General features: G+C 43.9%; 1 protein-coding gene across 6 annotated transcripts in view; it reads right to left on the reverse strand.

Moving 5' to 3' along the window:
* Positions 1-1,433: 1,433 nt before the first annotated feature.
* Positions 1,434-23,579, reverse strand: part of RGS6 (regulator of G protein signaling 6) — a 304,375-nt gene continuing 282,229 nt past the window's right edge. For 3 of the 6 annotated variants that reach the window (XM_009689852.2, XM_009689849.2, XM_068946098.1), the window contains 2 exons: positions 14,509-14,569; positions 1,434-6,057 (listed from right to left, as the gene is read on the reverse strand). In XM_009689852.2, the coding sequence (XP_009688147.2) occupies positions 5,894-6,057; positions 14,509-14,569 (225 nt within the window). In that variant the 3' untranslated portion in view covers positions 1,434-5,893. The remainder of the gene's footprint in view (positions 6,058-14,508; positions 14,570-23,579) is intronic. The other 3 variants (XM_009689855.2, XM_009689854.2, XM_009689853.2) reach the window with 3 other exon arrangements.

The raw sequence follows: 23,579 nt of genomic DNA on the forward strand, positions 1-23,579 counted from the left end.
GGGTATCTTTCTGGGCCTCCAGATGGGAATGCACTAGTAAATCCAGTGTCATCCAGCTGTCAACCTTGTGTGAATAACCTAGGCACTTTTAACCACCTCAAATGGCATTTGACTCCTATGTGCACAGCTCAATTTTACTCAATTGCCAGCAGATTTCTCCCTTAAATTCTGCCCGCCAACATCCCTCCCTTTGTGTGGGGTGAATCCTCGGTTTCCTATCACAAAGGCAAAAGGGCAACTGCACTCACACTTATGGAAATAGCCATAAATTCATCTTAAAAGCATCCAAGTAACAGGATAGTCATGTAAAGACTGCCTTTTAAAAAGCTTGTTTTCCAGCACTTAGCAGCAGGATTAGAAGGTTGCTGGCTCTTAGCTGTGAGCTTTGCAGATGTTAGAGGCTGGCAAAGCAAAATCTATTTCACATGGAAAAGTTGATCAGGTTTGACTCTCTCCTGCTGTCAGATTACTTTTCTGACTACAAAGCATTTCTCCTCACCAGTAAGTTCAAAGTACATATGGGCATGAAGATAGCGTATTGTTCAACAACTAACGGTTCTGCTGAGCAGCCGCCTTGACTTATTCTCTGTCTCAGGTTGTAAACAACGTTGAGAAACTGCAAAATCACTCACAGCTTAAACTACCAAATCATGATAACCTAGCCTATCTTAACTTACTATGAGCTCTACTTTAATAATCCTGCTTAATAATTAAACCACAATAAGAACAAGCCAAGAAGTTTGAGGACAGAGCCAAGCCAAGGCATATCAGAGCACTGCTCAAAACCTGAATGGAGCACAGTCAGCTATTGACAGAGGAAGCTGGATCCCATAAAGGAATAGCAAAGCTGCCTAGCTGAGAGTCAGAAAGACGTGGCCGACCTTTAGTATCTGATGGGACTGGTTCATGGAGCCAGAACCAGCTGTGATCTGCTCCTGTCATTCAAGAGTTTGCAGTGGTGCCCTTTTTACATCCTTCTCCCAGGACACCTTCTTGTTAGCTAACATATACACTCTGTACAAGCCTTGCTCTTGACATGGATGCTTTGACCAAACCCTTATGTCTGATTACTATTGAACATAACAGTGGCTGTAGTTTTACTGAAAGGTACAAAGACAGCAAATGGACACAGCTATTCTTTGCCCACCATGCTATATGTTATCTTAGAGCAAACTGATTTATTCTAAGGACTTTTCATACAAAGGCAATATTAAATAAAAAAAGTAGGGGGGAGGAGAGAGGAAAGGAGATAAGATAAAGAAATCAGATTTGAGAGGACACCTCTCCATCACTCAGCTGGAGACATCGAAGAAAGGTCCCTGTTTTAGGCCAAACTTTGCCCTTGGATGCATATGAGACTTGCATGGATTTCAGTGGGATTATTCATGTCCATACGTGTGCACGATAGAGAGAAAAGATTTGGTCCTTACTGCTTTGACTTTTCCAGGATGCTCAATTTATTTGTGCATTTCAGGAAACAGACCAGTACAGTCAGAGGTTTTGTATCTGGGTTCCCCTTCCCCCACCCCAAAACATAAATAATTGTAGGCTAAAAGCATCACCCATGCTGGAAGATGATAACGCCAAACCCTTTCCAAGGCAAAGGTCCCACTGAAATTACTGGGGTTTTTGAGTAAGGACTAACTGAAGAACTTCACCATGGTCTGCAACAATTTGACTGAATAGCCAATGAGCCAGTTTCCTATTTTCAGAACAAAGCAGTGACTGGGATGGTGGAATGCTCTTGCTTCAGCTTCCTCAAAAGCAGAGAGCAATAGCATTGGTATTGCAGAGATCATTTCAAAATTTTTGGTTACTATGCAGAAAACTGACTTTCTTCGTCCAAAGTGGAGCAGATTTTGTCTTCCTAGTCTCACTTCTGTGTCTTGTAGGATTTGACTGCAGCGTTGAAGCATCCTAATATAACTTTACAGTGCATTATCTTGTTGTTACTGTAGTAACTTATTACTAGAACACCTTGTGTTATCTTTATTGCTGCAGTACCTGGTACAAATGCACCACAGTTTATCTGCACACACGCTTATTACTGCTTTATTCCCCAAACTAATTTACTGCAGCATCCTGTTGTGTCTTATTGCTGCATTATCAAAATGCTACTTTACTGCAGTGGCCTGTGTTACCTTATTGCTACATTTGTCCTGGTATTATTATGTCAGCTTACTGTGACTTTTTATGTCGGCCCTGGTGCCACTTTATTACAGTACTCTATGGCATCTTAGCACTGAATTATACTGAGAGTATATTAATCTATTTGCCTTAGCCTAACACTGGCTGCGCTGACCTGTGTAATGTTTCTAGCGCTGAGTCCTGGCACTACTTCACCACAATAGCCACAAAAGCCTTGGATACGCTATTATCCAAATAACAGTGTACAGCCATATTTCACAGCCATAGCCCTGTAAGTGTGGGAAGCTCTGGAGCTAGCTTTTGCAGCATGATGTTTGTAGAAGCTTTCCAGTCTGCCTTTCTTTGAAACAATTTAGAACATGAATTGAGGTGGAAACCTGAAGATGACGAGGTAATTGGAAGACATGGGACGCTCATAAAGCAGCACATTACTGCCTGCAACACTCAATGGGATACGAGTGAGTATACAAAAGTAGCATCATTTGGAATGAGCAATGTCATTAAAAAGCACTAATTCAAGGATGCAGTTGCAGTTCAGGTGGAAGCAGTTACATGTAACTATCCTCATATGCAAAGTAAGAAAGACATGAGGAGCAGTTCATACATGTTCCCAGGAGGAGGCCTTGTCTGCTCTCATGATGTTTGTTTTTAGAGAAATTTTGTCAGAAAACTAAGAGCAGAGCTTTCTTATCTCCAGAGAGTACGCAGCTCTGTCCGCTCAGCTAGCCATTACTGAGCAGATTAGCTTGCACGCGTATGCATTTAAATGGCAAGCTGTTCAACATCCAGGCCCCCTGATGTATGTCCATATGCATGCTCTCTGTGTCTGTAAAAATCCCCCCTCCACACACACTCGACTGTTCAGACACAACATATTCCCTACAGGCAAAACATTGCGGCAGCTTATATGAACGTCCTGCGGAAAAGGAGCAGGGAAGGCGGCGCAGGGCGTTCCACCCACAGGGCATCTGCACATCTCCAAGTAAAATACTGGCACTAATGCGCCCTGCTCAGACCATGACCCAGTTTCTGCCTGTCCTGCATGCCTGCCAGCATCCACTGCTGTAAGAAACATGGGCAGCAAACCTGGGGCCAGCAGCCATCAATCCTTCCTGCATGTGCCCAGGTGCTGGAGAAAACTGAGGAATGCCTCCGCTGAGCTATCCCTCCTTTTCCCGAACCTCCTCAGCATCCAAGAGGGCCTGCCCAGTGTCGGGAATTCTCTGTAAAGTAGAGCTGCTGGTAACACGGCTTACCTTCTCTGCTCCGGGCTACGCACCACTGAGTTTAATGCTTTATGTGTACATCCTACTTGGGAATGCTCTGCAGATCAATTTGAGGGTTCGTTAAGACAGACCTCCCATGCTAGTGCAAGGACCTGGGGGAAATGCCGCAGCCCAGGGACTGTGCAGTGCTGGCATGAGGCAGTAGACTAGTTTGAGAGGTAAGCAGTTGTTAGTTTACAGACGTCAGTGACACGTGGCGATGATGGCTTTGGCACAGCTAAGAAAACCATAAATAAGATTCTGAGAAGAGCAGCCTTTCCATTTTCCTAGGGGCAACATAAGGGGCCATGTATGAAGATGCATGAACAGACAACTGGTCCTTTCTGCAAAGACCCGCTATTACCAGAGGGGACCCTTTGACTGGATGGGCAACAGAGAAGAGAAATGAGTCCAGCAAAAACAGCTATGTAACAATCTGGAGGTGGCCAAACGTCCCTTTCAGAGGCAGCATGCCACCCAAATGTATGTGCACATCCGTGATGGTTCTGCAGCCTTGGAACTTGCTTGTTTTTCATGTACGTGTAGGAAGAATTTGGTCTGAAGACCTCACATAGGCTTCTTTATGGGAATTAGGCAAGTGTAAAGAACAAATATCCCTCTCAAAATTCCACTGTATATTCATGCACGTGTAGTGAGTCCTACAGACCTCCTCACTTAGGCAAAATCAGGGTAACAGGAGTTTTCATGGCAAAAATGAGATATCAAAGTGAGAAATTTCATGGCTAAAGAGGGAAGATCCTTCTTCTATCAGAAACTATGCCGGCCTGATTTTATGCATACAAAAATCTTAAATATTAGAATAATATTTGCCTCAGAAGTGAATACTGTGGATAGCCAGCTGTCTAGTTAGCTAGATAGTCTTGCCTAGGTAGGAATGCAGACTTGCAGCCATATAGCAATTTCTACCACCTGCACAAAAAGCCAACTTGCCTTGGCGTGAGTGAAAAAGATTAGCAAGTGTCTATTTTCATGGATGTTTCAGATCTGAACTGCTTGCAAAATATGTAGTTACTCATTAGGAGGTTTTACGGCACTAAGTCAAGTGAGTCTTGGAATTTTTTTATATAGACAATACACTATATGTGAATGCAGTCCATTTTCCATATCTGCAGCTAATATATGCAGGTTTTGTCATGAAACAAGTTACTTTTTTCCTCATTCTGAACCTCCACAGTCCCAACATTTTAAAGCAATCTATTGGGTCACTCTTGCAGTTGTATTCACAGGTAAATGTCAGATGTTTTAGTGAAAGCTCTTTTCCTCAAATGGTATGATTTAATTCTTAGAAATGGTGCTGCTTAACTGAGTCAGATATCTGAGAATTATATCAAAGGCCTGACTGGATGTGCTACTGTTCAGAAAGGGTTATTGGGTACTCAGAACCCTGCTCATTCACAAACTGCTTCCACCAGTCTCATGTCCATGAATTCACTCCTCAGAGTGTAGAATGAATTTTGCTCTCAGTTATACCTGCCCATATCCCGATTAATCAAGCAAGGTCATCAGGATTAGCTTTTCCTCCACAAAACAGGAGCAGAATTTGGCCCTCTGTGATTGTGAGGACTTAGAGTTTCCTCTAAGGGGTTCAGTTCTATCTATTTGAAGTAAAACTTGAACATCCATCACTGAATAAATATGTAAAATTTTAAATAAATAGAAAATCAAGTACAATATAAAACATCTCAAATACTCTGCGCGTGTGTGTGTGTGCGCGCGTGTGCGCGTGTGCGTGCATATTTGTATCATACATCTAAAACATTACTTAATGAGCATCAGGCAGAGTCTGACCACATTTGCACTAAATGTACATGCAGAGTAATTCCACCAGTGCCAGAGGATTTACACCAAGATGAGAGTTTGACTCAATGAGACAGATCCTCAGGTGATGTAAACCACTCACGCTCTGCTGACTTCAGCTGAGGAGCTGGCTGACTTTGGACATGCTACATGCTGTTGGAAAGGCAGCAAATGAAGAACTTAAATAGTGCCTTTTTTCTTTTTCTAATCATTATTTTAAAGGAGGAGAGACAGGAAAGAAAAATGAAGCAGCAGTCAATGAATCTGCAGGAGAAACGAATTTGCTATTTTGTGAAAAGGAGAAGCAGCTTGCAGCAGATATTTTATTGGGTTCAGATGGCCACAAGAAAGGGAGCAACTGGGATTGCGGTGCCTCTGTTACAGCCATGTTTGCACCAGGGAGAGAAGAGATGAAGGAATAATACTGATCTCTCTCAGCTCTTCTTTCTCTAAGTTGTGGTTGGGTCTGTTTCTTAAATAATAAGATACCAAGCCCTTGCCTTGGTGACCGTCTGTGTACAGTGCAGTGTGCTCCTCCAAAACCATGTAGGAAACAAAGTACCTTTACAGAACTCAGTGTCCTTACAAAGCTGTACAAGTAAGAAAGTGTTGATGTAAACTATGAAGAGAGGAGTCTCCGGCGTGTCGCTCTCCCCTTGCTCTCACTCCCTCTCTCTCACAGTGACCCATTCTCCCCAAAACGAAACGTCCTCTGTGGAGGTCCCAGGCAGCTCTCCCCCGGCGCTGTCGGCGGCGGCTCGCTCGGCTGAGGCTGTCAGGAGGACTGCATCAGGCCTGTGAGGCGCTTGCCCGCCAGAGACTTTCCCTAGAGGGATGAACAAACAGAGAGAAGAGAGCCGAACACGTGAGCCAGGCTGCCGCGCCGGGACGCGGGCGCCGTTCCCCGCCAGCCGCCGGTGGGAGAGGGCTTGCTGAGCTGCTGTGGCACAGAGCAGACCCAGAGCCCACAGGCTCGTCTGGCTGCCAGGGCACCTTCCCCCGTGGCAGCAGAGGGAGCCTGCGGCTGCCCACCCCAGCCCCCTGCTCACAGGGGCGAGAAACATGACGTCAGCCTGCTCTTGGCCTTGCAAATGCCCGTGTTTTTTCCCCCAGGTGTTTGGTTTTGCAAGGGCGACTGCAGCTAATGGTCTCCGACAAACTACTGCTCAAAATGGTCAGATGTGTCCCAGGACACGGTCTTGTGAAGATGCTGCCTTTCTCTGCCACATGGGAATTAGTCAAAGCAACGTCCTATCCTGTGCTCACTGCTTGCATTGACCAAAGCAGTCCTACTGGTATCATGTGCAAAGTGCTACTCCAGATAAGTAAGGGCTATGAAACTGAGGCTATAATGAAACTTCTGATGTCTCTCCCACACTGCCTAAGTTTTGAATCAATATCATCTGTGCACATCCATCAGAACCACAAAATGATTGTAGAGCTAGCCTAGTCTGCCCCTGCTCTGCTCTCACACCACATTGCGCGCTCCTCAGTCATCTGCTTCCTTGCTCCTAGCTGTCCACTCCCATTTGGCTCCTTCCCTTTTGCGCTCCTCCAAAACCCAACAGAGGCACATGGCCACAGAAGCCTTGCTCACGCTGCTGGCATCCACACGAACTTTCCCATTGACTCCAGGGAGTGAGGGACCAAGGACCAGGTGCAGGGAGAAGGTCATCTGAGTATCTGGATCCCTTCATTGGCTTACTTCATCCAGCCGCTGCTTTCACTCAAGTGCAAGGGAGGATCTACAGCAGGTCTCCATTCGCACACAGTAGGAAGGGTGATACTTTTGCAATTAAGTAATAGCAACGTAAAGTTGTTCCATGCATTGCATCAGTTGTTGAATTTCTTTGGGAAGTTTTCTTCTTGAAAAATTATGCTTTTCCTTAAAAAAAGTCTTGGCTGAAATGAACATCCAGAGAATATCAGAGAGTAGTACTGGAATACCTAGTTCATCTTAAACAACCTCCTTCAGCCAAAAATTCCTTTCTAATAGGAAGTCTTACTCATTGCTGTTTGAAAGAAAGCTCCACACAAAGAGCAAGAAAAACAGACTATACAATGAAATTGAGTACATGCAAAATGTAGGAAAATCTGAAATGTAAAACTTAGCAGGTCCTCTGAAATAAACCTTGTTTAACAAGCTCACACTCTAAGAAAAAACAAAGCCCCTTCCTTGGATTTCTCATCTCTTCCAGTTAAGGGATACACCAGGAGGTTATAACAGTTCTACACAGAAGCCTAATTTCTTTACTCAGTTGTATGGACTTTACCAGATAATCTGCTTCTCTGCACACACAAATTCAGCCTAACTTTACCACTTTCTGTATATTGGCAGACTGCTGTTAAAAACACTCGTCATTTAAAATGTGCTGCCTAGGAAGAGAGAGCCATTGTCAAAGCACTGTAGTTCTTTCAGGCTTCATCGATTTAGAAGAGAATTCCCAACATGTGCCACATCGCGTGAAGGACCGTCTCGCCCAGATTTCAGCTTACAGCAGACACTTCAGTCCCACTGCTGTTTAAAGCAAACTTTCCTTCTCCTGCTGTAAATCGAGTTCTTGATTACTATTATTATTACTTCTGAATGTATGTCTTGGAGGTTTGGCCCAGTGCTACCCTAGGAGGTGAAAAAGTACTCTGAAGGGCAGTGCGGCAGTGTTTCCGGCACTGCCTCTGTAGCTGTCGCTGCTCGGCCATTGAGGAATACCAGAGAAAGACTGCTAAGGAATTATTAGTTCTTAAATTAAATTTAAAGAAAAAACAAAGCAAACTATCGCACACAGGATGTGCGCATGTGCGTGTTAATTGCTGGAAGATTAATGTGGTCAGTTTTAGAAAAAAATGTTCGTTTCAAACTATATTTGGATAGTTCCATAGAAAAACCTCAAATAAGCCTTGGGTTTGTATAATAACTACTCAGTCAGATTTTAAATAATCTGAGACAGTCATTTTCTCATGTTATCTTCTTACAGGCAGACGGCTTGGGGAAATGCCAGCTCCCTGTGTCAGGGTCCAGCTCGGAGGGATGAGTAAATGGTATTCCACATCAAATTCTGGTTTTTACATGTACATGCTCAAACAGGGAAGAGGAAATGAGAGAGTGCCATGCTGGGCAGAGGGCAAGAGGCAGCTGACAGCAGACCCAGGGCAGGAAGGCTGCCCCTGGGGAAGGTGGGTCTGAAAATAGGGCTGCTGGCTGCCACATGCCTGCAAATAGGACAGATGCTGGGGGAAGCTGGTGGGCTGCGTGGGAGACATGCTGCGGGGAATCGCTCCGGACATCTTGTGTCTTCCCCGTGATGGGTTTCCAGTGGCAACTGTTACCCTTCACGGTCAAAGGCCGTGGGCTCCACCTGCAGCTGTCCTGATCTCGAGGTAAAGATGCTAGCCTAGGAACCTCATTCCAGCTTCTGGCTCTGCAGCAAACTTCCTGCGTGCAAGCTTGGATGAGTCACCTAATACATAGCCAAGGTTGCTGGGAAGATAAGTGCGTCAATAAAATGTGAGGTGCTGAACAGCATGGTGTTCAGGGACGTGCAAGCAGATGGATGCAAGTTCTACTTCAGGACAGTAAGAAACAGCCAGTGATGTTGGCTAATTGGCTGTCATATCTACCTCTGCGATTAGACAGATGGTGAAAGGGTCCCTGGAATTACATACATAGATTAATACTGTGAATTTTTTGACTATGAGTAAGAACGTTGAACTGAAGTGTAATGGTCAGCTTGGACACCAAAGTGGCCCACAACTACAGGCATATTTATGTATGGGTTTTTGTTTCAACCCAATGCAGAGAGTATTGGATTGAATCATATGAACATCTGCAGTCAGGAGGTTGTTAAGATACAGGTGTTTGGTTTGAGCTTCTCTCATCTTAGACATCCTCATTATAAAAAAGAAAAAAAAAGGAATGGGGAAAACTGCAGTACTTTGGAAAAATTGGTATCTGTTTCCTGTTACTAAAATGAACAACAGAGTGTTAAATATCATATCACAGGGAAAAATACTGGATAGGATCCACTTGCTGAGGTTAATCAACATAAGTCAGTTGTTTTCAGAGAACTGCTGCTGATTTACACCAGTTGAGGGGCTTGTCCCTGGTATTTATGTTTCCCTTTTTAGCCCTTCACTGCTTCATAGGCTCAAAGTCCATCAGTAGACAAAAATCACAAACATACAAAACATTCCTTAGTGCCTCATTTTGCATTTGCTTAGCTGGCAAATATAAAATAAAGCATAGGTCATGCGATGGCTCTTTTGTGATGGTATACCTGGTCATTCCCCAGCCAGCAAGTTATCCCTTCATTATGCCCAAGCTTTCCTTTCAAACACACCCTCCACTGCTTGCAGGAGACGGCTGATGGCCAAAGGGTCCAAGACAACATCAGTGTGCCTTAGCGCAATCACCTTTTGCGGCTTTAAGAGAAATGTGCATCCCGTAAAGGCAGCAGGAGCTCCGCAGAACGGGTGAGGGTAGGCTGCGTCCGCCGAGGTATGACCTGCTCTTCTTTTTGCAAGGGATGAAGCCCACCTTTAAGGATCAGCTTCAAAACATCGCTTCGAGGTGCTGCCAGCCTGGCCTGGCAGAGGTTTATTTGCAGCCCTGGCTGCTCGCACAGGTCATGGTGCTGCGTGTGCAGCGTGGTTGCTCTGCAGAGCTAACGAGGAGGTGGCCATTGCCACCGCTTGCACTGAGGACTCACTCCGACACCGTCACCCAGCCCTGAGGCTTGCCCAGCACAGACGCAGGAGTCAGTCGGGTGACAGACTGCTGTGAGGAGCTGGAAGCAGTTGCAGCAGTTCATAGTCAGGTGCAATACATGGCCAAAAAAGTTCGGCCTAAGAGGTCATTTTGGGTCTGACCCCCATGCTCAGTCGGCATCCCCTTGGTGAAATCTTTGATAGAGCGAGGAATGTTTCAGATTATTACAATGTGATAGTTTGGCACAAAAAGCTTGTAATTTCTTAATAAAGTTGCAACCAAAATACATGATTTTTTCCTTCCAGATGTCTTTGTTTAGCATGAAATCACCCTCCCTCTCCCACACTTGTACCTTTCTTTTTCCCACTGAAAGAAAATGTCAGCAATTCATGCCTTATTTCCAGGAGAAATTTCACCTAAGCTGTGCTGGCAGGGGATTTGGAAAGCATACGATTTTAAGTTCAGTACACTAGAGAGCTTCTTATCCTCTGCCATACACATAAATTGAATAACTTAAGGCAAGGTTAGAGTGGACTTAAGGAGTAAACTTTTTATATCTAATCTTCCAGTCGCAAAATATTTGTCACTGGTAATTAGGGTTGCAACAACTAAAAATCCAGACTGTTGTCACTCAGACAGCATAGCGCTAGCAGTAGGGCATATGTTGTAGGGCATATGTTGTGTGTCCTGTTGAACTGAGAAACATTTTCTTTTTTGTTATTCCCTGCAAACAGCTAAGCTGTAATACAGCTTTCAGGCAAGATCACATGCAGATTCATTGCATCTAGGTAAAGGTATCTTCCAGTTCTGTCCATGCAGCTGAACAAATTTGCTGCCCTTGAACACTGGCAGGACAATAGCCCCAGTTTTAGAGGCAGTGGAAAGTCTGAATTTGGAGTAACCCAAGAAAATTTCAGGGAATTCTTAAGAAACCTCCTGCAGTTCCCCGTCAGAATTAGACGTCCATGTATGCAGCCCATCCTATTGCTCAGCTAACTGTAGGGCAGTGGACTAGATCTTGCCATTTGCTGACCATCAGGGGCCTCGCTGCGGCCCGCTGAAGTGAAGCTTAACCTGTAGGTCAGAGGAGATGCTTAGCATCTTTAATACCTGAACCTTTGCTGAGCAGCTACTAAATTAAAATGTAAAATGCAATTAACAACTATTTTAATGAAGCAGAATGCAGCAATTAAACACAGGCAAGAAGTCAAACAAGATAAAAAAATTAATGTTCCACACAAAAAGGAGGCAGCACTCCTGCCGGATGTCCTGAATGAACCACGAGAGTTTCCATCTTGCTCTTTGCTAACCACTCGGCTAACAAAGCCAGCACTTTGCACAGGCGGGAGAGAAGACAAAGGCTGTGAACTAAATTTTTTTAAACTTTTAAATAGAAAATTTTGTTTTGTCTTGTACCTGTGGTTTCACACACTGTTAGTGCGCTCTGCCCAGCATGGAGTGCGGTTCATTTATCTAACATGCAGACGTTAGCCACCACTGGCATGCACTAATCAGCACTCACCATGCACTTTGGCAGCAACTTACCTGACTGCCCAGGCAGGAGCTCTCCCCTAGGGAGTTTTGGGGCTGCCGGAAGGGGGGAGGAAGCATGTGGGAAGCTTCTGGTATTTCAGCACAGGCTCCCTTTTCCTCATATCAACACAGACCAAAGTGCTCCCAGGCTGACTGTTTCCCTCCGTGCTCTCCACCCACCAGCTTTGCACTTTGCCTGCTATAGTTGACTCCGCTTCTTGTTTTTCACCCCTCCTTACTGCCGAGGTGCTGCCCTTTTCCCAGCCTGCTGCCCAGTCTGCTCTGGTCAGAGCAGCACCTTCCCGGAGGAGCAGCCATCTCCTCTGGAGCAGCACTGCCCCTTCCCTCTGTTCCTTGTCCAGCAGAGGATGGCTGGTCTGCGTCTTTGTGCTGGAGACAAAACAATTTTTCTTTCATCAGTGTGAATCTGAGGTTTTTCACATGGTGACAGACAGGCATGGCTCGTGCTTTGTACCTGGTAGCTAACGCACTACAAGAAGTTCAGCAGTGGGCAAGCCATGTCCTGCCACCAAGCTTTCCTCTTGAAGAAAGAGACTTCCAGGCTCCTAGACCTTACGTCACTTTTTTTTTTCCATGTTACTTTACATTGGAGATCCTAGGGCAATTTTATTTCTGTGTCTTTTTAAAATATTCTTTTTATTAGATTTTTTTCTTGAAAAATACATTGCAAACAAAGGATAAGTAACATAAATTAATGAAGTTAAATATGAAACAGATTAAAAACATAAACCATAAAGAAAAATAACTTAGTTCAACACAAAACAAACACAGACACATAAACTAATAATGGACTTAAATTTCACTTAAATTAGCACACAAAATGCAGAGGAGGATTCCATCAATTCTGTGCTGACACAGACTGAAAACCGGAGGTAGAACAAGGCTGTTGTGGGTAAGGATGCAGGTGGCTACTCACTCGCAGCACAGTGCTCACCCACTGTAACCAGCACAGTCTCAAGAGTTACCTCCAAAATACCGCACAGTGGGCCCCACTCCTCTTGTAAGGCTTGACTAGCAAGTTAAACTCAGTGACTGTCTGTTACTGCTGATCACAGATAAGCAGGCTGTTCAAACCATGGATTAGGTTTATCTACATTTGATAATCCTTGCCTTTTTCTCTTTCAGGGTGTATTACTATGGGAACAGATCAGAGCTACAGCCCAATTACAATCAACATTATCTGTACCCACTTTATTTTCTGAGAATTTTGCTTCCTAAGCAAGGTATCGTGCTTTACTATGAGAAATACCAGTGCGATAGGGACCGTGTATGAAACAAAGAACTTCATGGAGCCCAGCACTCACCCACTCCTAGAGCACCTTCATCCATGTTGAAGCTCTCCACTAGCATCCCACCAGAAACGAGAGACATATCCTCTTCTGGTGTGGAGTAGCTTGGGCCCCTTGAATCTGAGAATGTGTTTGAGCCGATTTTTGGCATTAGTTAAAGCAGCCTAGGAACTGCTTAAACTTATCACACCGAAGGATGGGCCTCAGAAACCATACAGGAGTAGAGTTAAGTCCTCTCCACAGTGCTAGGTTAGGGCAGATAGTCCAGAATTTGTGTCAGAGGAGGATTTCCCCAGCAAGAATAGCTTAGGGACGTTTGAGACTATGAGGTCTTGCAATGTATACCATCCCTAGTTATTTTGGTGGGGCCCTTCTAAATGTTAACTCATCGCTCTGCAACCCGCTTGGTCATGCCAGCTTGGAAAGATACTGTCTGCTAATGCATGTGTCCTGTAGGGGAAGGCAGGTTTCAGAAGAGAGATCTTCTGAGAAAGATGCTGAAGCCAGTATGTGAAATATCTTGCAGGAACTGCTACTCCAGAACAGCCGGAAGTGCATGGCCTCTGCAGGGATACTAATCTGTCCATTCAGCTCAAATCTGTCAGGTAATTCGTACAATATATTTGTAAGTCACTTAACTATCGTGGAGGTCTTGCACCTGCAATGTGCCTGTGAGGCTGGACTTCAGCCCCACCAGATGGACTGCCTCAGGCTAGGGATCAAGGGTCTGTCCCTCTCTCTGATGAAAAATCAGGACCAGGGAGGCACAGAGAGCTCTGGCTCTATTCCCACCTTTGGTCCTGGTTCCTCGGTGGGGAGGCTGCAGCCCCAGGGAAGGAAAACGCAAGTCCTGTTTCTCGGGGATCTCCATGTGAAGCCCCACGCCCCTAGCTTTCAGTGTGTCCTTTCATGCTCTCTCCTTATTCCCAGCTCTGAATGGCTGCAATGCCGGGGCCACCTGGGCATCCAAAGTTTAGGGTCAGCAGCCCAGGTCTTGCAAGAGGCAGGCTCCCTGCTGCTACTTAGTCATGAGCAGCTGTGAAGCTGAGAAGAATTATAACAATTCCACTTAGCAACTGCCAAGTCCCAGCAGCACACTTGATCTCAGAAACACGATGTGTCAATGTTTCTAAAACAGTTTTGGAATTTCCATTCATGGAAAAAAAAAAATGGAAAAATGGTAAATTTTCCCATAAAACACAAACTCCTTATATTCCCATCTATTCCAAGCATTCAGCTCTTAAATCACTGTAGCCTATGTGCAATAGTATAATAAAAGTTTTTTTTATGCCACTGCGCAAAAATGCCCTTACTGTCTGTTGCCAGTTTAGCTCTCAGGCAGGGTGGGATTCTGTTATTCTCTCTGTGTGCAACGGACTCAATTTGTTTAACTCCCTTCAGTAGAACTGGGAGCCAGATGTGTAAATACCTTGCACAGTCAGAAGAAAACAGAAACACCACTGAATGCTAGAATAAGCTTGCCTGAAATTGCAGCAGGGTCTAAACAGCCTCCCTGAATACCTTGCTAGAGCAGGGGATTCTGTTTCTGAAGTGGGCAGCTACAGCTCTCTGTAGTGGGAAGGTACAAAGCTTTATCTTTCAGAGTTTGGGTGTGGCTGGAATAAAAGACAGTAAATGAATAGTAAGTATATTCTGAACTTCATATAGCGCCTTTTATCCAGAAGGATCCCAAAGCACTTTACAAACTGTATATATAGGGGTCACTCACCCACCGCTGGAATGTAGCGACCTCTGGGGCGTAACGCAGCTGCCACTCTGCGCCAGCAACACTATACAACAGTGTTTTTAGGAAGGGAAGTGAAGAATAACTTATCCACCAGTAACGATGAATACTTATCTTTTAAAGGAACCCCTGTATATAGAACAGACTATGCAGCATACATGCAGTACATGCAACCCACCATTTACTGAGCAGAACAGCATGCAGTGTAAGCCCATGCAGCACAGACTTTTACAGATAAGGTGCTCTGCAGATACCAGAAACAGATGCCATGTATTCAAGCGTGCAGTGAATAGTCAATACATGCACTGTACACATCATGCACATGGTCCTCCACAGTGTTAGGTACTGACTAATTAGCATACATAAGAGAATGAGTAGACGAGAAGTTGTGAATGTTGACTGGATTCCCTCATGCTTTGGGTGTGTTCTGATGCTTTCCACCACCTACATATCACAAGTACTTTTGCCCAGGCAAAAGCCAGTGTTTGTTAATGACTAAAGTACTGAACAAGCAAATTTTCTTTTTAAGTAAAATATCTTTCAAAGAACAATAACCCTTTTACAGATCGCTTTCCTTGGTTCAGAATCTAAGGAACTTTGTCATCCATTCCTATACCCTTACTTCCTAGTTTTCTGTTCCTGATATCCACTTCATCAGAATCCTAGTGAATCACTTTTTTATACTTGCCACACTTTATATACCTCTATTCTCTTGTCATAATGGCTTAAACTTTTGATTTTATTATATTGCAGGTCATGAATACTCTCCATGCCCTCATAGGCTGTTATCTACTTATACAGACAAGATCCCATCAACACTTTTCACATGTGTGACACCATGCTCATGAATTAAGAACAGGAACAGGACTGTTAGAGCGTGACTTGGACTTTGATCCAATGGCAGACAAAAAGAGAGGATATAAAAAATAGAATAGCATGAGGCAGTAGTAGTGGCCAAGAACCAGGAATGAGGTTGAGGATCAGGAAGACAGGAAAGCGGTAGCAGGGAAGAACAAGGATAACAACATGGAGTGGGAACAGAAGTCCGCTGAGAGCACCTACAGTGGGACAGCCACGCAGGTAGGGTAGAGACTACGGTTATATCGGAGCTGTATAATATAAATGAATAGAGCCACAGGTAAACATGGAACTGAACATCTTTGGGTTCCACTGACTCCTGTGGGTTCACTGAGCTGCATCTGGATGCACATACAAACACAAGAGTTCAGCTCCATCTACTCAGTGGCGATGCTCTCGGAGGAGCGATGCTCCTCCTCCTACCCTTGCTTCTCTGCTGGCCACCAAAAACTGACTCCAGGTTTGCCCTGCACACAAAATTTGCCTACTTACTTTTAGCTGGCCTCTACTATCACCTAAGTGTTCCGTGAATGTAATACAAAATACTATAGGCAGCTAGTATATAAAGACAGCTGTATCATCATCAGAAGATACAAATTGTTAATGCAAATAGGTACATCAGCTTTCATTGTCTTTTTCACCAGCAAGATTTTAGATTATTTGATAGTCTTAAAATAGCATCCCACAGGTTTTGATCACAGTATGTCTCACATAAACACATACACAAAAGCACTTTGTCAGTCAATTTTGGTGGCAAGTCCACTTCCTGGAGTAAGTTAGAGCAGTTTCAGAGCCATTTAAAATTGTTCCCAGCAGTCAGATTTAAGCAGAATTGAGGAATGTGCTGGCTATTCCCTCGATCTCTGTTCCCACTGATAGCAGTGGGACTTAGGGTAAAGACGGCACAGACATCAGCATGGGGACTTATCAAGGGAGAAGCTGCATCACAGACTTTAGGGGTGCTTTTCATTGCCACCCTATGTTAAAGATACTGGTGTCCACTGCCACCTTATCTTAAAGATACTGGTGTCTGTCCCCACCCAGGTTGGTATGTTTCTGTTCTGCAGAAGCTTAGAACCAATTCAAAAATAAAAATCCTAATGGGTTCTTGAGATCTTTCCTTAGAGGCATTAGACTTCAACACAGCCTACACTTTGTTAGAACTGCAGTTCAGATTTGTGGACTGAAGGACAAAAAGCCAATCTCCTCCTCCTGCCTCAGACATGCGCTAGTCCTAGTATCTAACAAGCTTCCTGAGCCAAGGATAGTTCAATATGAAACAGCTGGAAGATACCATGAAACTAAAGCAGATGCAGTGCTGCCACGAAAATGCCAGTTACCATTACTGCAAGGAAGAGGGCATTTTAGATTCCAAACAAAGAGCATCTTGGCCATAGAGCATGAACTATATCAAATACAACGTCTTAAGTCATATCTTTGTTCCTGGAAAAGCCATCCTTGCATGAGAAACCAAGGTGGGACGTTGGCTCCACAGCTGTTGAGATGTATGTCTGGGACTTTGCCCACAATACTCCTGTATGGATGGGAACATAAAATGGCCCAGCTGCTGTTAACGCAAGGACTGCAGCCATTCCTGCTTACCAGTTTTTGCATTCTCACTATTGTAGTTCTGTCTCCTATGGTCAGTGAAGCTGCACTGGTCTGTCAGTTCAGCTATTCACTTCTACCTGGGAACTATCTTCGGTCTTCATTGACTTGCTGTCCTATACAAAATGCTCTGTCCATAATGCCCAAGATTCTTTAAAGGAAAATTCATTAAAGAACTTTTATTCTCCTATTCTTAATCTACAATGTGCTTCCTATGCAGCTCAAACACTGACCATCTCTTCCTTCACCTTATTCTCCTTCTCTGCTGAGTTGAATTTACTGTTTGGAAAAGTCTCCTGCTTCTTCATACCTGACTTCTTGATTCATTTCACACCACATCTCTTTTCTATGTCTGGTGTCTTCTACTATTCTAACTTTAAAATAAATGTCCTGAGTCTTTTAGTCTCACTGGGACTTAACAGGAGGGCACCTTTTACCATTAAGTATTACACACTTTACAGACTGTAACGATGGAAGATAAAATACAGCCTGTAGTTTACCATGTGCAAGCGTAGGCTGTAAGCAGCTATGATAGGCCCACACAAATCACACATACGCATATACTGCACTGGACTACCAATGCCTGAGCAAGGAGGCAGGGCGAAGAAAATGCAACTGAAGGGATTTCCCATAGACTCCATTACTTTTCTTTGTTACTCACCCTAGATAAAAGTCTGGCATTTTCAACCTCAGACACCCACAATATATATCCAGCTATTACATTACTTTACAGCACTTTCTGGCTGAGGTCGTTGGTTTGGTATGGTTGTTGACAGGCCCTGTCACTGCTGTAGCTGGGCTCTGCCATCAAACAACCCTAACTTCTCCAACGCTGTGCAGCTATATTCAGTCAGGGGAAGAGACACAGCAGCTTCTTTACCTTATTCAGGTAAAGAGCTTATTCAGTTCAGGAACATAATGCCTAACAGTGTATAATGCCAATCGGTTCAGAAAAAGCTGTAAAAATTCCAAATAAACACTGTACCACTGATCTGGCAACTCTCCAGTTCTTTAAAGCATGGGGACTGAGAACCCTTTAAAAGCTGTAAGTGTATGCGCTTTCTGTTCCCAAATAAATGTCAATTGGGAATAAAATGCAGGGGTCTTCTTCTCAGTGCTGGTTCACTGTCTCAGTATTGAGCTAGAAACTTTAACAGCCATCTTCTTATGGGGGAAATGCCTTCCTTGGAATATAGCAATTTTAGGAAAGTTTGAATGCAAGTCTGAACATCATGGCCCAGGTTTCTCTCTTGAAGTCACCTGCCGAGGCTGGTATCCACAGGTTTAACTCCTGTTACTGCTGGGGTAACTAGCACTGCTTTTAGAGATAACATTCAGAATGTTGCCAGATGCAACAAGGGAACCCCCAGCTGTTTCCCCTTTTATTAAACGTAAATGGCCACCAGCACAAGTTAGGCAGAGACTTGGTGGCTTCCTTTGCAGCATAAAAGCAGCAGTGGTTTCTCTAAATGTACTCATTAAAATATATTTTCCTTCTACTCTTGGCCCTGAAGGATCATCTCAGCTTATGAGAACTAAGCTTCTGTCTATCTGATTATTAAATCATTTCTAAAGCAGATGGGAAACTACAGCGGTTTAAACAGCTAGGCTGAGACTGCATGGCTAAAAATAATATAGCAGGCTCCTTTTAATTAGTAAGATGATCAAATATGACAGAAGAGCGAGATGTAGATATATGGGTTGGTGTGTATGTGTGTCTTTAAAATTAAGTTATTACCTCAATACCAGGTATTATTTATAACATATATGATACATGATGTCTGAATTTTATGATGCCATTTATCTTCACTTGGGAGAGAAGACAGGCTAACTCTGCTTTCATAATGTCAATCCCTGCTATATTCAAAAGGAAAACTGTAATAAGATAAACCCGCCACCACGTGCAGTGCCATCATTTTTTAAATGAGGTGGTTTAGTAAGTGCTCCAATGCAACAGATTGTCAGATCTGCAGGGCGCCGCTTACAGTGAGTGCAGCTTCCTAAGATCGACTTTTTCCCAGGGCCCCCTTAGAAAGTACCAAAGAGCCAATCTAGTTTTATATCCGCAATTTCAAAGTATGGGAGTCAGGCACAGGGCCAATGGGATCAGGGACTGGGATGTCTACCACCTGACTCGGCAGCTCACATACCTCTGAGGACTTTTTAAGTGCCCGAATAGATGAGAAGAGACATTTGCCACGTCTCCGCTCCCTTGGCGCTGGGTGATGCCTGCCACGTGGAGGGCTGCTCTGTGGCCCGTTGCTGTTCAGCAGACAACGGACAACGGTGATGTTTGGTGGCAGGACTGAACAGCCAACACCCTGGCTGTGCTGCAGCCGGGGCACGGGGAGCCCGCTGGGGCCTGCGCTGCTCGTGTGGAGTCCGCCACCAGATATGCCGGTGTTGCGGTTGCCTGTATGTTATTTCCTGGCTGCCTGCAGGAGGTCTGAAGCTTCAGAGGCAGGATGGGAAATGACAACAAAAACGTGAGCTACAGACACGGTAGCAGATAATCAGAAGAGTCTGAGGATATCGGCATATTGTACACTGGGTCGGACAGACCTCCCCTTGCCTCCCAGGGAGACACACAAGGGAGACGTGGCAGGATATCCCTGTCACTAGAGGAGGGCCTGACTTGTGGCGGGCGCATCCTCCCTCCCTGGCCACTGCACGCAGGTCTGAGCTAATCCTCTGAAAGCATCTGGAACCAAAAGGTGAGCCACCACCGCAGTGAAAATTCTCCTGACGCAATCTTGCTGCCTTGTTCAATGCGGACCAGATAACATCTAGCTTCCAGCAAGATCTGGTGCATTTCACAAAGGCAAAAACTTGGTGCTTTCATTAGTTGTGAGCTGCCTTCTCCCGGACAAAAGTACCAAAAAAAGGAAGATGAGGAATTCTAATTCTGGTAGGAATGAGGCAACGAGATGAAAAAAAAATCTATAAAACATTGTTCTTTCTTATTCTTCATTGATCCCCTTGAAAGTGTGAAGCCTCTGGTTGGCTAGCAGGGCTCCACAGTTATCTTTCTAAAGGTTGTCAAAATTATGGGGTTAAACTCTGTCTCCTAATTGTGACTCAGAGATGAGCAGGAGTTGGACAAGCTCACTGCCATTTGTTCTCAGCCTGAGATCTCAAAGTCAGGCTACATAGCTTTCCACCCAGCCGGGGCAGCAATCTGGAAGTATCAAACGATTCAGCTGAGGAGAGGTTTACCCAAAATGAGAGATGAAAAGCCTGCAACATTGTCTGCAGTTTGAAGACAAAGTTTTACTGTTGTTTTCTCAAGAAGTCCAGTTTTTTTCTCTGCTTATCAAATGAGTGCTGTTAAGCTGCGAAAAACTAGAACAGGCAAACCAAGGGGTTTTGATATTTTTCACTCAAGTGCAGACTCCTTTTCTAAGGAGGCCGGCACTTCTGGCACTCTGGCTATAAATAGGCCTTAACTGGTACGGCTGCCACCCCGATAAACACAGCATCATGAACAAGCCATCAAAGGTGGTCCAACCCTACCTCACCTACACGCTTCTGCTTCGGCCCTCTTCCATTTATACCATTGGTGAAACTGAAGTTACCCAAACTTTTGAATATAATGATGCAAAACAAAACCATAACATTATTAGGTACCTGTTTTCCCTGTTTTGCCTACCAGGTGAATTGCGTCAGATTTTAAATAACAGACAGAAACTTCTTTATTCAAAGAAAAGTGAGCTGAAAATTATTTGTGTGAGGTTTTCAAGAGGCCTGAAGTGCCTCATTTCTACAGGAAACAGTAATGGTTTGATGCCAGAAGAAAATCTGGTCTGTATTTTAAAAAAATATTTTAAATATTTTTATAAACTTACTAATAACTGTGGTGGCATGGAAAGAACAAGTCCAGCAAGACTACTTTACCTCCCACTGTAATTGCATTTGAGCTGCTGCTTGGCTAATAGTTTTCCTGATGTTCTTGCCAAATGACACATATTTTCAGTCAAATTTTAATCATGAAATCCACATTTTGATCTTGAAATTCAAATTTAATTTACTTTAAAACTTATATTTTTATCCAAAATCAAAGTTTTGGAGTTAAAAAATTCCAAAAAAAATTTTGCATTATATTTTGCCTTCCAGTTCTGGAGTCTGTAATCTTTGAAACAGTTTCCATGTGAATGAAAGGGCTGCAAGCTGCTGGCCTCCTTGCCCAGCACCTAGCTGTCTTGGTCAGACTGCCGTGAATTGCCTCAGGAGACACTGCACTTGTCTAAGTGCTGAGCATCGGGAGCTACATGGTCTACAGCACATGCTATCGTGATAAGACCAAGCCTTCAATGACCCCAATTCCATCATTTCCCAAACTGTTGGGTCATAGGCCACAGTCAATTTTGAAAATTGCTCAGGGGCTTATTATGCTCACTTGTCACCAGCCAGAGCACAGTATGGAGGTGGCTCACTTCTACAGATAATATACAGTACAGCCAATCCGGGAGCCACTGCATCTCACAGATGGCTTCTTGAAACAAATAAACTTAGAGTCCTACGTATTTTGGATGGTTCTCTCATACCTGCTATTGGAAATCTGACCTCTTATTTTTCTATTTGAGAAACAGGCTTAGGGCTCCCTTCCAAAGAGAGCTGAGCACTCTGGCTCTCATCCAGAAAAGCCTCTAAGCACATGCTTAACTTCAGCATGCCCATGTAGGGGCATCTTGAATATGTGAGCTTTTAATGAGCGATCACTAAAGTGTAGTGGAGCTCTGGGAATGAGGGCCACTGAATTTCTTCACTCCTACACACTCAGGGAACTGCAGTGCATTTTGGAGAACTAGAGCATGTAGAATTAACTTTGTCTTCATTGAATCCCCTGAGTACGCCATAAGGTTATTGCTTTGGTAATGCTGCCCTTTGACGATATTATGACATGCCAACACAGTGACTTTTTTCTTAACTGATGCTAGTCACAAACTGCCATAATGCAAAGTGTAAGAAATCCAGACCTTTCCTAGTTCTTGTGGCTACCATGTCAACATCGGATGATATTTCATATCTGTATTAAGGAAGTGAAAGAAAATGTTTACAGTATGCTAGCCGGTATGACAAAAATGAATTAAAGTGCAGACCAATCTATAATGATTATCTTTACAGGCACTTATGTTGTAATCCCACTTTCCCAAATTGAACTTGTCATGTTACTCATCAAATCAAATGTAAGAGAAAAATCTGTTCTCAGCTGTGTTACTATAAACCTACCCAGACTAATAAGGTGAGAGCTACTCTTCTATGCTATCTGGTGAATCTGGAGACAGAATTTACCACTCAGTATAAAATATTTTTGTATAATACGTTTAAAAAAATTCTTGCTTGTTTCTCTTTCTGGCAGACTCTTAGAAAGTAGTAAATATACATATGGGCATAGCGATACATTTGGTAGCAACATATTTTAAATGTGTGTATATGCACTAGCTATTTAAATACATTCCCCAGGAAGTGTGCCAGTGGATGTATTACAAAGCTCTGGATACTATATTTGGGTTTGCTTGTGTAGTTAGCATGTCAGCCTCAGAAAGAACTCCTCGAGGCTTACTTGTTATCTGATAGCTCACACTTACCTGTGCAGTTCCCTCTTTTCTATCTGTATGTGCAAATATTTTATATTTATACACTGTGTGTACATATATAGTGTATATATAAATATACATACATACATACACACACACAAATGCAGGCATATGTACTGTATATACACATAGTCCAATATCTTTGTTTTAAAGCTGTTGTTATAAAGCCATAACAAGGTTCACAAACTTTCTTTGAAATCTTGTCCTGTACAGTAGCTTCTGTGGGAATCACCTGCTTGATGGCCATCTCTGCTACCCTGCTATCACCTTACAACTAATGATGGGTGACACACAAGGACTGTAGCAGCACGTCAAAACTGTGTAATGCATCAAGTCAGAAGGTACTTGACCCTGAGCAATACCTGCGCAACTCCACGCTGCTGCTGCTGCTGCTGCTGCTGCTGCACTGCCAGCACTGGTCGGGTGTTGGCCCTAGGTCACCCCGTGACACAGCCTGGTGCCTCGCTGTGCCGCCCTGGGTCCTTGCACCTCGGCTCTCCCTTCCTGCACCTGCAGCGCCTGGCCCTGGCCTTGCGCCTGCTCCCTGCCTCCCACTCACTTCCCAATGGGTCAGCTGCAGATATGTATGTGTATATACATACAGTATCATCACCATGCACGGAGGTCAATATGGATACTGTATGCTGCAGAGGCACTGCTAGAACCATGCTCTTCTATGTTACTGCGCAAGGAAAAGCCACAGCAAATACTGTAGTGGGAACATAGCAAAAAGACAACCTTCCACTGAATTCTAAACAAAAATCTATTTTACTTGTGCAGTGATTATTAGCTAGAATGAGCATTATGGAATTCTGCTTTTTTTCTTTTCCTTTCTTTAGAGCTACTATTTAAATGAGCTACAGTATCAAAAGAGAAGCTGCAAAGATGCTATCTGCAAAAATAAAAGATGAAATAAAAAGTTAAGCATCCACATTCCCCCCAACTAGAAATAAAGTTCTGAGGAAAGGGAGGAGGGGGAAAAAAAAGGAACTT

Source organism: Struthio camelus, chromosome 5 (assembly GCF_040807025.1).
Source record: "Struthio camelus isolate bStrCam1 chromosome 5, bStrCam1.hap1, whole genome shotgun sequence".
NCBI classification, from domain to species: domain Eukaryota; kingdom Metazoa; phylum Chordata; class Aves; order Struthioniformes; family Struthionidae; genus Struthio; species Struthio camelus.